This window comes from Falco punctatus, assembly GCF_963210335.1.
Source record: "Falco punctatus genome assembly, chromosome: 1".
In the NCBI taxonomy this organism is placed as follows: domain Eukaryota; kingdom Metazoa; phylum Chordata; class Aves; order Falconiformes; family Falconidae; genus Falco; species Falco punctatus.
Window position 1 is genome coordinate 58,208,538 of NC_137580.1, and position 14,185 is coordinate 58,222,722.

The 14,185-nt window shown below is 43.1% G+C and overlaps 1 protein-coding gene across 10 annotated transcripts in view; it reads right to left on the minus strand.

Moving 5' to 3' along the window:
* The window catches only part of LNX1 (ligand of numb-protein X 1), a 239,696-nt gene that overhangs the window by 31,183 nt on the left and 194,328 nt on the right, over positions 1-14,185 (minus strand). For all 10 annotated transcript variants that reach the window (XM_080385980.1, XM_080385981.1, XM_080385979.1 and 7 more), the window contains 2 exons: positions 5,224-5,465; positions 3,482-3,637 (listed from right to left, as the gene is read on the minus strand). In XM_080385980.1, the coding sequence (XP_080242106.1) occupies positions 3,482-3,637; positions 5,224-5,465 (398 nt within the window). The remainder of the gene's footprint in view (positions 1-3,481; positions 3,638-5,223; positions 5,466-14,185) is intronic.

A 14,185-nucleotide genomic window follows, 5' to 3' on the forward strand; every position in this document is an offset into this window, starting at 1 on the left:
CTCTTTTAAATTTTCCTAACTTCAAACCTTGAAAGTTATTTGTAGCTATAAGTGCTATTAATGCGATTACTCACAGGTAGGTATCACAAGCCTGTGTGCTGCACTACAGAGAAATAGTTCTCTGCACGGGTTATTTACATATGACCAAATTAGTAAAAATGAGAAATTCTTAATGTTTCCTTCCCCAAAACACCTTCTCATCTGTGTTTGCACTTTTCATTAACTTTTAACTTTTTCTTCAGTTTGGACATTGAACAGTTCTCTGCTGAAAATGTCACCCAAACATTTAAACAGAGCAACAAAGGAAGCCTGAATCATTTAAATCCAAAATGAGTGCCTATAACATTGTTTAAACAAATCAAACTACAGGTTGCAAATGCAAATCATGAAGTAATCTTAGAGTGCAAGACTGCTACCAGATCCAGGTGTAAGATAGCATTAGACTGTAACTATTTCTCTGATGTAATTATCACAGAAAGACATTTGCTGTTATACATCATATTTTTCAGTGTCCCTGGGTAGCAAAGGAGTTTTCCAAAACTAGCACTGCATTCAAAGTTAAGCAGAATCATGGTTATTTAAATATTTTTTTCTCCTGCGTGAGGATTGATTATTTTGTCTTGCATCCTCACAGCTGTATTGCAACTGACCATTGGCCCAACAGATGTATCAGCTTCAGATTAAAGGCACCTACACTCTCTGCAGTGGGCAAATACTTAATTCGACATCAGTGCTGCTGATTCTAAGGGCTAATACATAGGTATGCACTATGGTTTTTGTTCTGAGAGCTCCTTTGACCAAAATACAGGCAAGACACAGGTTAAACAGAGACATCTGAACTAAAATGAGGGAATTCTGAAAACTGGGGACAGATGGACTATAATCGGTTGAGCTTTGCCAGGTGATCTGACAGCTCCTTTATCAACAAGAGGTTATCAGCAAGAAGGGGTTATTTCACTCTGTGCCCGCTGTGAGGCTGGCATGGTCTTAGCTTCACCCTGCTCACGCACTAAGCCTGATGAGGAAAGGAGCCACCACAGAGGCGGTGAAATGCTGCCCAGTTTCTTGGAGCAATGAGGCATGGCAGAGGTGTGCTCTCAGACATGAACCTATGAAACTTGGGGCAAGGCAGCTGCAGTTGTCACACCAGGTGTGGAGACCTCCGAGGCCAGGAACCACCACCCACAGGAGCATGTCCATTCCCAGGAGAGCAGAGTGGCAATGGGGAGGCAGGCACATGGGGCTGCCTTTTTCCAGTGGGTTTGGGCTGGACCTTTAGTGAGCACAGGGCAGAGCTTACTGCAGCTATCCCTAAAGACTGACCAGCAAATAAAACCAGGAGTCCAACTGCAGACTGCTCAGAACAGCTGAGGATTTAAAAAATATCTGAGAGAAGAGAACATACAGAACTGAAGAAGAAAACAAGCCTCCAGCTGGCAGGATGATGATAACTGCCACAGAATAAAGTATATTCATTTCCTCCAACAACAAGAAGAAACAGAGAGAGCCTTTGAGATGCCATTACAGAAAGCACCTATTGCAAAGGACTGAGTAGAGGTCTTTACTAAAGTTGCATTTGTATTGCATTTTTTTAAAGACCAAATTTGAGAACTGTGTAATCAAAATGCATTCTTTGCAAATGTAATTAACACGGTAATTTAGGTACCCAGCTTCTGTGATCTCATATGTAAGACTAACTGCTCATTAAGTAATTACACGCCTACCTGGTTTTTCCAGTGCAGTAGAATATATTTGGAACTTTACAGGCATGCTTGGTGCAGAGGAATGAAACCACAAGCAGAGTCAAGGAGAGAATGACAATCTTAAAACTGCCAATGGGGCCCTGGAGTGATTTCCACTTCAGGGCCCCATCATATGTCCCTTAAAAAGGAGACAAAAGCACTTTTAATTCTGCTGGAAAATGTAAAGGTCAGCACCATGTTCACACCTTCTTCTGTTAACATCTGGACTGCACTGGGTTACTGGGTAGGTATTGTTGGCATCCACATCATCCACACACTCTGGACATGCAACCAAGCTTTCAGTGGAACAATTACTAATATCAACTACAAGGCTAGGTAGAAAGCAGTCATAAAAACATCTATGCTCCATCCTGAAGACATGCCTTTCGAAAAGTATGAACTCGAGACATTCAGAATTTCACTCCAGCTGAAGAAGGGCAAGCTTTTGCTTACAATGGATTGCACAGTTGCTAGGGAATGGGAAACATATCTGCTCAGAGAGCTGTAGACAGCTTATTTGCAAAATTTTACTTGGGGAAAAATAATAAAATATTTGGGACAATAAAGTTATTAATGATGTTTCCAGGCCAAGGGCAGGTTCACATCATTTTCATGGAAAGGTTCACAATTTTGAATTATCAAGGGTTTTTTTGGCTACATCAGCAAGTGTGTGGACTAAGAGAGTAAGTACCAAGAACACAGTAATGTAGTGAAACTCTCCTGAAGGAATGAGTAAATAAAGCAGAAGAAATACTGAACACTGTTCTCTGATTCACCACTTCAAGAACAATGATGTCTAAACATAGCATTTGGCAGCCTTTTGTCCTTATTTTGTGTGGGTTTCAATGACGACTTGAAATTCAGAGCAAAGAAGTTGGATATTTTGTCATCTTAAAGCCCTTATCCCAGACATTTGATCTGGGAAGAGACATGAGGTGCTGAGGCATCAAGCAAAGGAATAATAAGCTCAGTGAAGACCTTGATTAAGACAGTAATTCCAACTCCATCATCACTTCCTCTTGATTCATGAGTGCTAATGTTGACTTCATAATTATGGTCCAAGACAATTAGTAACATTTGCTGATTGCTTTGAGAATGCCAAATATTGTTACTGCCTGCCAGACCCCTCATCCCTGACATACGTCAGACAAAATTGCCTCTCCCTGCTGTTTAAGAGCAGAGCATTCCTACCTCATCACCTGCCCAGCTGAGGTAATACAAGTCTGTCACCAAGGATCCCACAGAAATGGTGGAATAACCACAGTGCTTTGCACTTTTGTACCATCCTCCCACTGGGAATTTCCAGTGCTTCATAAATATTAGCCAAACCTCATTAGTCTCATATAATATATGATCATTGTGATCCGTTTGCTTTAGGACAGACGCATGCTGATGAGGACTTGAAAAAAATGATAGAGCAAATCAATGACAGCGCCAGTAATAGATCCCAGATGCCCACATCCCACATCCCGTGTGCTAGATACAGGGCTGGCTGTAGCATACAGGCTGTTACCAGAACAGCCTTAGGTGAGGTCCCATACACCCCAGCAATATTCTTGTCTGACAGTCACTAATGACTTCTTAAAGAAAAAAATAAAGAAAGATTGAGTTTTCTGGTTTTTGTTGTTTTGTTGGTTTTTTTTTTTTTTTAATCATGCACAGCCCACTACATGAAGAGCATGTCAGTCATGGACATCTACCCCATTTTAAGTGGTAACACAAAGAGAACAAAGCATTACCTTCCTCTCCAGCAGCAGAGTTTCCAACAGTCTCCCTTTCCCGGTCAGCCTGGTTGGAAACAGCGCTTCCACTTTTCGTCCTTCGAAGAACACTGAATGCCTTGTTTATTTTTTTAAAAGATCTGCTTCTTATAGTGGAACGTTCAAAGTGTCGAGCTGCAACAGCAGGAAAAAAAAAATATCAATACAGTTCAGCAGTTCTGGGGTAGAACCACACCATATCTGCAGCTGTCAGCATACAACAGGGCATAACACCAACAGCAAGGCTGCCTGCACTTCACCTTTGCACCTGACTCCAGCTGATGCTCCAAGGTTGCACCCACCTGAATCTGTGTACAATTATCCTGCCTCTGTCCCACACCCTGGAATTGCCACCTTCCCTGTCTGTTTTTCCAGTCACACACAGAAATCTCCTGTGAGTGTGGTAGCCTGGGGGAGAATAATCCTCATTCAAGGCAGAATCAGCAGCAGTCCTGTGAAAAATCCACATAAAAGGAAGAAGCACTGCCCTTCCCAAGCTATATAAGTTGGGGGGGGGGGGGGGGGGGAAGGCTGGAAGTTGTTGTTAAAAACTTTTCTTGAACACCCCCCTACACACACACACACTACTGCCTCAAAGCTTCCAAAGCCGCCAACACTACACAACAATGTCATGTCAAAAATTCGAAGATTATGAGGTGGGAGGGACTAACTAAGTCATATCTTCTAACCTGGGCAATAAAAAAAACCCAACCACGTGTCACTCTCTTTCCGTCCTGCTAGAAGATATCTTTGTGGCTGTTGCTGTTCTGTCTCTTTGAGCTCTTCATGCTAGCCAAATTCTGTAATCTAATAATACAACATTCTCTCAAACCAGACTGTGGCCTCTAAACTCAATAAAACCAGCAGGATTTAATTTCATCCTGGTGTTGTCTTCTTGCCCCCTCCCTTTCCTCACCTCTCTAGCCCAATGTACGCGAGAGGACAGCACTGCTCATTTCTAGTCTTTCTTCAGCCCTTCATCCGTTCTCCCAACACGCAGCTGGTGTAACACAAGGTGGGCTATTCATTTTGGCTTCAGAGTACTCAAATACAAGCTCTGAACTCACCGTTAATGCTTCCGAGTCTGCCTTTGGCCAGGCCATGTTTTTCAAATATGACATTCATCAGAGCCGGGTGCAGTGTCACAGGGTGAAGGATCAAGGCAAAGTTTCCTGGTGCAACTTGTCCCTGACTCTGGTTATTTCAGCAAGGCCAGCTCCTCTGAGCTGCACCTCCCTGGGAGGCTGGCAAAACACCCCCATGCTCCAAAGGCACTTCTTAAGGTTTATTTTCCTGCAGGTACTTGGCAACTGCCAAATACAATTCCCAACAGGGTTCTGAGTAGGTGCCCATGGCATGGTCTATGGGGGTTACTCGGGCCACCATGTTCTGGTGGAACTAAACACAGCTACACCGTCTCCCTGGCACATCACATATGCCATTTGCTCTTCCAGCTGAGCTGGCTTGCCTAAATACTTTCTTAAGACCTGGGGTTTGCATGTGCGCAGCTAGTCCGTCTTCAGCTTGGTGCTGCCCCCGGCCAAGCAAATTTGTTTTCACCTCAAATCTATTGGGTCACTGAGTGGCAATTTGATAAGCCATGTAAAATTAAAGCTTTTACTCTCCCTTTGTTTTTTTCAAAGCCTCCAACAAAAATTTTTTCACAGAAAAAGGAATGCTGAAAGAGGCCATCATCTGAAACCATCACTTTTAGTCCTTACTTCTGTTTCGATTGCTGCGATGCAGGTCCCCGGGGCTGCTGCCTGCCTGGCTGTCCTCTGAGGTGGGGCTGAAAGCTGGGTTGACCAGCCCCGGCTCATCTGTCATTAAGGCGATGGCCGCAGCTGACGAGAGCTCGGGGCCCAGGGCAGCTACTGCTAAGCTGGAGCCATGGTCCGGAGAACAGTCTTGGGAACGCCTCTTCCGTTCCTTGGTAAGGCCATAGTGGGATGCTCCTTTACATCTAAGGAGAAGGGAGGCAAAGGGAGACATGATAACAAGTTGTATTTATGGAAATTATCCAGTGCCAAGGAATCACTTGGAGTACAAACTATGACAATCATGACGGCCAATGAAAAACGGATGCTTAACTAGAGGGAAAAATGCCAGTTCTGCCATGTTGCAGGATCAAAAAGAAGGGAAACTGTCCTTCAAAGCACCTGAGGTACCACCTTACGTGGAAAGAGTACTGTTGGTGAAGAAAAGGTAGACCTGTGTGTAGTGTCACTTGGTAAACAGCTACTCAGGATGCCAGAGTGCAGGAGCAGCAGGTGGCCAGTTAAGCCAGAGGCTGCTGGCTGTAGTTTCTCCCTTGTGTCTGGTCAATGAAGGAGAGCAGGGTGAGGCCTGACAGCTCCCTCAGTTCTGCTGGTGGAATAAAAGGCGCCTCACACAGCCCTGCACCCTGAAAAATCTCCCTGGCCACCAAGGTGGTCACACCGGGTGCAGGTGCCGTGCCATGCAGGGGGCAGGGGCTGCCCGCAGGTCGAGGCCAAAGCATCCCATGATGGGAGGGCTGCAGCTGGGGGACACGTCCCTGGGTCTGTGGGAATCATGTCCCCACATGGTGCCTGTACAGAACATTTACTGCTTGAACTGCACCTAAGGAATTGTTTTCAAATTCAGCCATGGAGATGAAGATTCCAGCTCTGCTATTCTAGCTCAGTTGAGACACTAAAATAAAGGGTTGTTGCCTTGATGGAGGAAGAGGTACACGAAGTGGTGGTGGTGGTGGTGTGGGAGGGGTTCCTGCTGGCCCCACAGCCCTGTCAGAGCCAAGGAGGGAGTGCAGGGCTCCCACTGAACGAGTGAGTGGAGGTCCTCAGACCAAGGTCCTTGGGCCAGCCTGGGACTTCACCAGTTTGGGGAGCTCAAGGCTGGCTCTAAAATACTTGCAGAGGAAAATCCAAATCCTAAATCCTTACTCTACCTCCACATTGAAGTAGTGCTTCTGGTGGAGACGTGCATGTTCCCAGAAGAGCTGAAGATATACAGCATTGTAAGAGGCAATTTACAAGTCTGCTTTGAAACAACTTATTTGTGGTCCCAACTATCTGCTCTAGATTCATCCTAGAGAGCAGGACCATGCATGGCGTTCATTTCTTATGGCTTGTTAAAGAAAGTCACTTGAATGAAATTAAAGGTCGCTGCGCTCTTCATGAGTCAGTATTTAATTAAAGCTATAACATAACTGAAAAGACAGAGTGACCCAAGGACACAGCACCTGTGACTTTTCTCCAGCACCACTTCTGCTCAGTGCCCACCCACCAGAACCTCATTCACTGCATTAAAAAAAAATAATCTGCCTTTTAATCATCATCTAACGAGCTTGCCCTACTTTCAATCGCTATTATGTCTTTCTTCATAGCAAAGGCTAACTGATGACTTTTATGAAAGTGCCCTATAGGACAAACTCACAGAAACAGCTTGCAGAAACCCTTAGGGATAGAAAGCTCTTCCTAATATATGGCATGCACAAAAGGCAATGCATAATACATACAGTACACAATGCTAGTGGGTTAAGTGTCAGAAAAAGAAGTAGTGCTCTGAACAGGGGCCTTGGAAGAGAAATGATTTATGGAAGCAGGACAGAAAGATGAGAGGAGAAAGAGGCTCTGGATCAGCTTTGGAGCAGCAGTTTAATCTCTCTTATGGCATTGGCTTTTTATGAGACACAATTGAATTAGAAACTTTTTTAGCATTATATTATGAATTACCATCATTTACCTCATACTGCTTCTGACAATTTTTGTCTTAAAGACAGAAAAAACCTTACCCAAACTGTATCATATTAATGCAACTATGTAAGGGCTTTGCATATGCTTTACGGTTTTGATGGGAATGGCTGTGGCAAAAGTTATTTCTGAAACCTTTCACAAGCAAAGCGAGGCATCTCAAAAGAAAATACTCTTATGGAAGGGAAGGTTGGTCAACTATTTCAAGACGCCAACAAAAAGCTATTTCGGGCACCTATTCCAAGACAAGGCTGCAACAATAATCATGTAAAACAGAAAGGAAGTGCTTTCCTGCCTCCAGTGCAGCAACGTTTTCTTATTCCTTCCTGAAAAAGAGGTATGACTTCCTCACCTCCCCAGAATCCCACGCTGTGGAAGGATGCTCTCCTTTATATTTCACACGGAGAAGAACCACAAAAGCCCTCCCCCCTTGCAGCTCACCTAAGTATCTCCAACACAGCATTTTGGGAACCTGTCCTCAACCTCTCCCACTTGCAGTAAGGTCACGTTTACTAATCCAGACTGTGAATGCTCAACAAAATAGTTCAAAAATAGTCTAAAAAGCCAACACAACGAAATGAACACAAGGAAACAGCCTTGGGGTGAATTGTTTGCTGGTCTCAAAAGACAGTCTCTGCCTTACAGAGATCCTGAAAAGATTCAGAATATGATGAGAGACATTCCTACTCCGTATTTTATTTAATTTGCCTCTCTTTTCACTGTGCCAGTAAAGTGTCAGTAGCTGATATTAGAGCACCAGCCTTGTGAATGGATCCTCAAACACAGATCTTTTTCATTTTTTGTGGGTTGTGTGGAGATCAACGTGAACATCGGAATTGGCTCCACCCAAAGATTCCCGGCTACATGGGTTCAACTTCTGCCTGGTGTCCATCTGCACTTCACTACTAAAGCCTTCATTTTCTGTGGAAATCCTCTCTCGATGCTGCTGGCTGCACTGCAGACACCCAGTTAATAGCATCAATCCAACAGCAATGAAGAGAAAACAGCTACTTTGAATGTAAAGAGGGATGACACAGTTTAAGATGTGGCTTACTGGAGAAGACAAGTTGTCATGATACAAAGCACAAGGCATATCTTTCTAACTCTGCCAGAAATAGTTAAAAGAGAACAAAATCTCTTGAAGTATGAGCACTGAAGCTATTAAATAATTGTGGCAGGCATAAATGAACACAAATCAAGCCTTCTTTCTTCAGATTAACACAGTGTCCTTGAAGAAAAAAAGAAGAAAAAAAATCCCAACCCCTCAAACTTGTAATAAAATCAGCAACAGCATCTCTTCACTTTCATTGTTTTCCTTGTGCTGACACTGCTGTGATAACAGAAAGCAGAAGAGATGACTGTCTAAGTGGAATCATATTTATAGTGTCTCAGCTACATTTTTCCATATGGTTGGATTTGGCTCCCAGAAAAGAGAAATCCATAAAACAGCTACATGCCAGTACTAATTCTTTCTCTTACTGTGATTATTAATCAGCTGCCTGATTTACAGCTGGAAGATAGGATACCTGATTAACGTAGGCCACTCAGAAAGCAAACCCAGCACTGTCTGGTGGCCAAGGTGAACTACAGATTTATGTTCCTTCCCTGTGCTGGACAGCGAGTACATCCATGCAGCCGTATAATACCAAAACAATGTGAAGGCCAAACCCAAAGACAGATAAACAGACGTGAATAATGCACGTTGTACAGTTCATGCCATTAAAGCAGTGTTACTAGGTGTGTACAGGAAATTCAGAAAATAGTTTCTTCTGTTTGCATGGCCTCTTTTATGAAGCAGAAATGTGCTGTCCTAAATCCTGGCTGTATGAGCTAACCACTGGACAGTGAGAGGGCAGTGGTGGCTGTGAAACTTCACCCAGGGCTGCAATTCTGGCTGGCATCAACACCTGCGGCCACAGAGCAAGCCTTGCCCCGTGCCCTGCTCCACACACCAGGGAGGCTTTGCACTCCAGGCTTTAGGAGCAGTACATCCCAAGTGCTGAAGCCAGGACATCCAAAACCCCGTGGCTGCCTTTGCTTGGTCCTACCATTTGTGAAAACAAGCTTCAGTTAAACTCAAGGCCAACAGAAACATTTCCATGCCATTTGCAAATTCAAATGAAAACAGTGGTTTGAAAACAGAGATGAGTTTTCCTTGCAGCATCCCTGACTCGCACAGCAAAGGAGTGCCTGAAAGTGAGGTTGACCTCAAGGATTTCCATTACCTAGGCTGACACGGACAAAATATAAAGGTAAAACATAAACAAGGACAACTGCATGGATTTTTTCACTCCACTTCTAGTGATCTAAATGAAACAATATCACAGGCAAAAAAATGCATTTGCTTTTTTAAAAACACCCTGCTTTCTCTCTGTCACTTCACAGGGTATCCCTCTTTCTCCCTGTCTCACACCTGACTGCCTGGGAAGGAAACAGGGTAAAAAAGTGAAGCTAGAGAGTGACAGTTCTGGTGAGCCAGGTCTGGCACAAATACACAGAGCAGAAGCTCTCCCTGCCCAGTTCAGCACTTCTTTCCCAACCTCACTTCCAGCACACGGATATTTTGGTGATGTTTTGCTTTAGTGCAGCAGCAATGGACCCATTGTCTTAGTGCAATTAAGAATGATCTATACAAAGCACTCGGGATTGCCCAGCAGAAAAAAATACTGCATAATGGACTGTCATCGCTGACCTGAAGCTAAACTCTGATCAGGGTAGACAAATATGTTTCAGCTATGCCCTCGCTGCAAGCAGTCTCATCCCTGTGTAATCTGGGCTTGACGTAAGTCAGCATCAGAAGTACCGGTAATGTGGTATCACACCCCACACAAACTCTCCTGACTGCTGTGGTGCCCCAAACTGATCCGGTGGAAAGGCTGATGGAGAAACTGAAGGTGACCAACAGGGAGCATCCTGGATAACCTAGTGCTGATAACCTCACTTGTGAGACCCTGGTGAGAGGCTCCTGCCGTCTCTGCAGAGGAAGGGGGGGATTTGTATTGGACAGGCTGACTCACAAGAAGGTGTTGGCAATTCCTGCCCCATGGTAACCACTCACACCACATGTGCATCAGCAGTGACTGTAGTCCAAACATAACCCAAATACCAACCATATGGATTTCAGGCCAAAAACCTGAATTCTAAAGCTTTCTGAAAGTCCATCATAAGGGAGTGAGCTGACTAGATCTGTTCTCAGGCAGAGATGACACCAATTAATCTACTACTCTGATCTCACTTTTGCCAACAGTGCCCCAGGAACTGGAGCCAAAAACTAAAAAGGAGCAATGCACCTAAACTCCAACCAAATCCCATGTTACAGATCTAAGCTAAAATGCAGCAGATGTACAATCTCCTTTCCAGACCAACCCTACCAGTGCCTTAGAGCCTGTAGACATCAACATCTTCAGCAGCGAAGGTGACAATGACAAATACCCTGCTGCTCTTTACCTCCAATGATGTTGTATTATCCTTGCTTGGAAGTCTGGCTTCTGTGGATCCTGGTCCTATGTGCAAAATTCCTTTTTTTATTCCCCCCCTATATATGAAAATCAATCCTGGAACTGAGTGTTTAACAGAAATGCTTTTTCCTTGGTAATTCTGAGTTCTTGGAAGGATTAACCTCTGCATGAATGCTGCATATGAAAAAAAAGCTTCATAAATAAGTACCTGATTTTTTTTTTAAATGCATTTGCCTTTTCTGCTTTTTATAAAGGATTGTGTCATGACAAGAGCATTCCTCAAGCTACTGTCATCACCAGCTATGGCTAAGAAGGTCCTGCCTACAATAAACCTTCCTCAAGATTTATAAAGAAGGGATGAGACACCTAAAAAGCAAAGCTTAAACTCCTGGATTACAGTTTCCAACCAACCTTCCCTGCAAGTCAGGCTGCAAAAACCTTGTCTAAACATGCAACTAGAAAACAGGCTGTTCTCTGCACCTGCACTTGAAATTCTTAATGCCAGCAACATTTCTAGATGCTCATCGCTGCTGTTCAGTGCACTTTGTACCCTGGCACTGATGCACCTGGGTATCCTCTCCCTGATGATCTCAGTGTCAGAGGCTTGCCATCTTGTTTGGGGAAGGAAAAATGCTCATTTTTCACCTAACTGAAGTGGGAAATCATCCTAGTTACTATTACTCTTTCACTTCAATAATGCTATAAACAAAAGCATTTTAAAGACAGCTTCCTGACACCCGGGGCATCAGGGCTAGCTGGGAGGGAGGCACGGGCTGGCAGCTTGATCCCTGCTGCCTCTGAAGGGTTGAGGATGAGCAATTCTGTTTTGTGCTTCCATAAACACCGCTCTTCTCCATGTCAGCACAGAGATAGCTGTGATAGAAGCTCAGATGAGGCAAAGAGCTTCTCTGTCTAGCTGTCAGAGATTTTCTATGTTATTTGCTCTCTATTGTCAACCAGAGGCCTTTGCTAAAGTATAAACATGTAGTAGAGTTAATGGTTCTATATTTCTGCATTACTACTCTATAAATATTTATAAAGGTCCTCATAACATTTATTTCTTTAAGCTGAAGTTATTTAGCTTAAATATTTTCCCACAAGATAGGAAAAATCCTCTCAAATATCTATTTTTTTCAGTTTAATTTCTGCATATCCCTGTTATGGTTTCTTAAGGTTTTTTCATGCTTTTTGTATTAATGAAGCCAGTGTAATTCAATAAACTCTGGAACTACCTTACTAGCAAAGCATAAACTTGTACTGTGTCCCATCTGTAAAGATCTGACCCCAAGGAAGGGCTGTCATTGCCACAATGCTTTTGCACTATGATGCTGTCAAACAAAATGTATTTGTATATTATATAAGGAACGTGTGCAGGAGTATCTGTATACTTACACTTCCATGTCAGCCACTTATTAATGAATTTGGGTGCACCACTAGAAAAAAGGACTTACAGTTCCCACAGATTAAAAAAAAAATAGGTTTTCTAAGCATATGAGGAAAATACATACCGAGTGTTCTTTATAATTACTATGTTAGTCATCAGCTTCAGTGACATACTCCCATTTCTGTGATTTGGTTGCTGAGAAGGAGGAGCAAGCATGGCCATCGATTTTGGTACAGCCCTTGAAAGTGTTTTGCACTGGTAAAGAATGGAATTCCAGTTCAGAGTTCAAACCCCACAGTTCCCAAAACTACCAATGGACAGGCAGCTGCTGCCAGACACAAACTGAACAAGCATTCAATGGAAACCAAATCTTCATTTTAAATTTGACTGCTCATACTGAGGGAAGGGAGGAATCTCCAGATTTCCTACCAGTTTTTGTAAGAGTTGAAGACCTTGGAACACATTTTTACTTTTAAATAAATTGTAGAGTTTAAACTTCATGTACATGGTACCGAAGTATCATGTAACATGTGGTCATGTTCAAGATTTTTTCCCCCTATTATTTAAAAAGCAAAAAAAGTTGTATTTCAACCACCATCATCAGCTTCTGTTATGAAATGTTTTAAAAGGCCCATTAACATCTATCATGGGAACAGAGAACTGGAAGAAATAGGTAAACAATACTAGTTGCCCGCAGCTCTGGGCAAAAACCATGACTGGGATTATTGTGCAATAATCCCAGTTGTTGGGACTATGTACAAATTGTTGGTCCAGATCATGTTCTCTCCCTCCCTCGATACTTCTTCCAGGCCATTACTCTGTCATTTTTGAAACACAACTGTACTGATTTCTCTTCAAGTTTCAAGCATCGTTTCAAGTTCTAGTCTTCAGCCATTCCAATAAATTGCAGCTGTCTTACATATAGGAGAATGGAGCTGTAAATTGCTAGAGACAGCTGAGATGGGCAAGTCAGCATACAGGCTGGAAATGACAACTTCTTTCATGGATTAGCGCAGCTTCTGTATTGTGCCTAACACAACTATTACTTTAGAGAAGCTAACGTTCACAACTGACACTGTGGCTTCGCCTTCTGTTGCCCCTTCCCCACTTGTGCCCAGGTCACCCATGCTCTGAGAGTGCACAAGGGCTTCAGCAGCCGGTTCCCACTGCTCACATAAGGCACAACCTTCTACAGCTTCTACTTTTTCCAGTGCTGCCTTTAAATGTAATCCTTGTAGAGCACAAGTAGACCTCAAGCAACAAAAATGAGGAATTAACCAAGGTGAAAGAGTATAGTCAACCTATTAATCATTATTTGCTCTTAGATTACTATAAACAAACATTTGCCATGACAGGGAAGTTACTGGCCAAAAGTACAGAACCAGAGTGATCTTGCATGATGTAAAACAACAGCAATATTTATTTATACTGAACTTACTCAATTAAATACTGAAGCTCCCCAAGAGTAATCTACATATCTCATGCAAGCTACTCACATCAGCTGACACAAACAAGGAAAACAGAGGAGCAGCACCCTCTCCCTAACTCTTGGTAGGTGCTTAGGTACTGACACAACAAGGAACCTATGAGTACCTGGGTAGGAAATTCAGAGCAAAATAAGAGGGAAAAATAAGACACATGGGACTAGCATTTCTGAGCTGGTGAGAGCCTGTAAACCTTGATGACAGCTCCTAGTGCTTTTAGCATGTCTATGTATATACATACGTATAATACATCATTTAAACTGCTAATTTGTTCAAGTGCTATATTAAAGTCCTGAAGTACTAAAACCTCCTCTTGACTTGAGCGAAGGTGGAGCTTGATGAAACATTTACCAGGTGCTTTCATCAGCTGTGTGATCACAGTCCCATGTGTCTTATTTTTTCCCTCTTATTTTGCTTTGAATCTCCTACTTAGGTACTCATAGGTTCCTTGCTGTGTTCGTGCCTGAGCATGAACCTTCCAGAATCGCATAATTTTCTATACCACACACTTAAAAGCTTCAGACTTCCACACTCTTGAAGAAGAGTAAAACTCAAACATTTTTTCAAAAGAAAGTGAGAAAACACAGATTAGAAAGACGTCCAAGAGGTTCCTTCATGGAAAA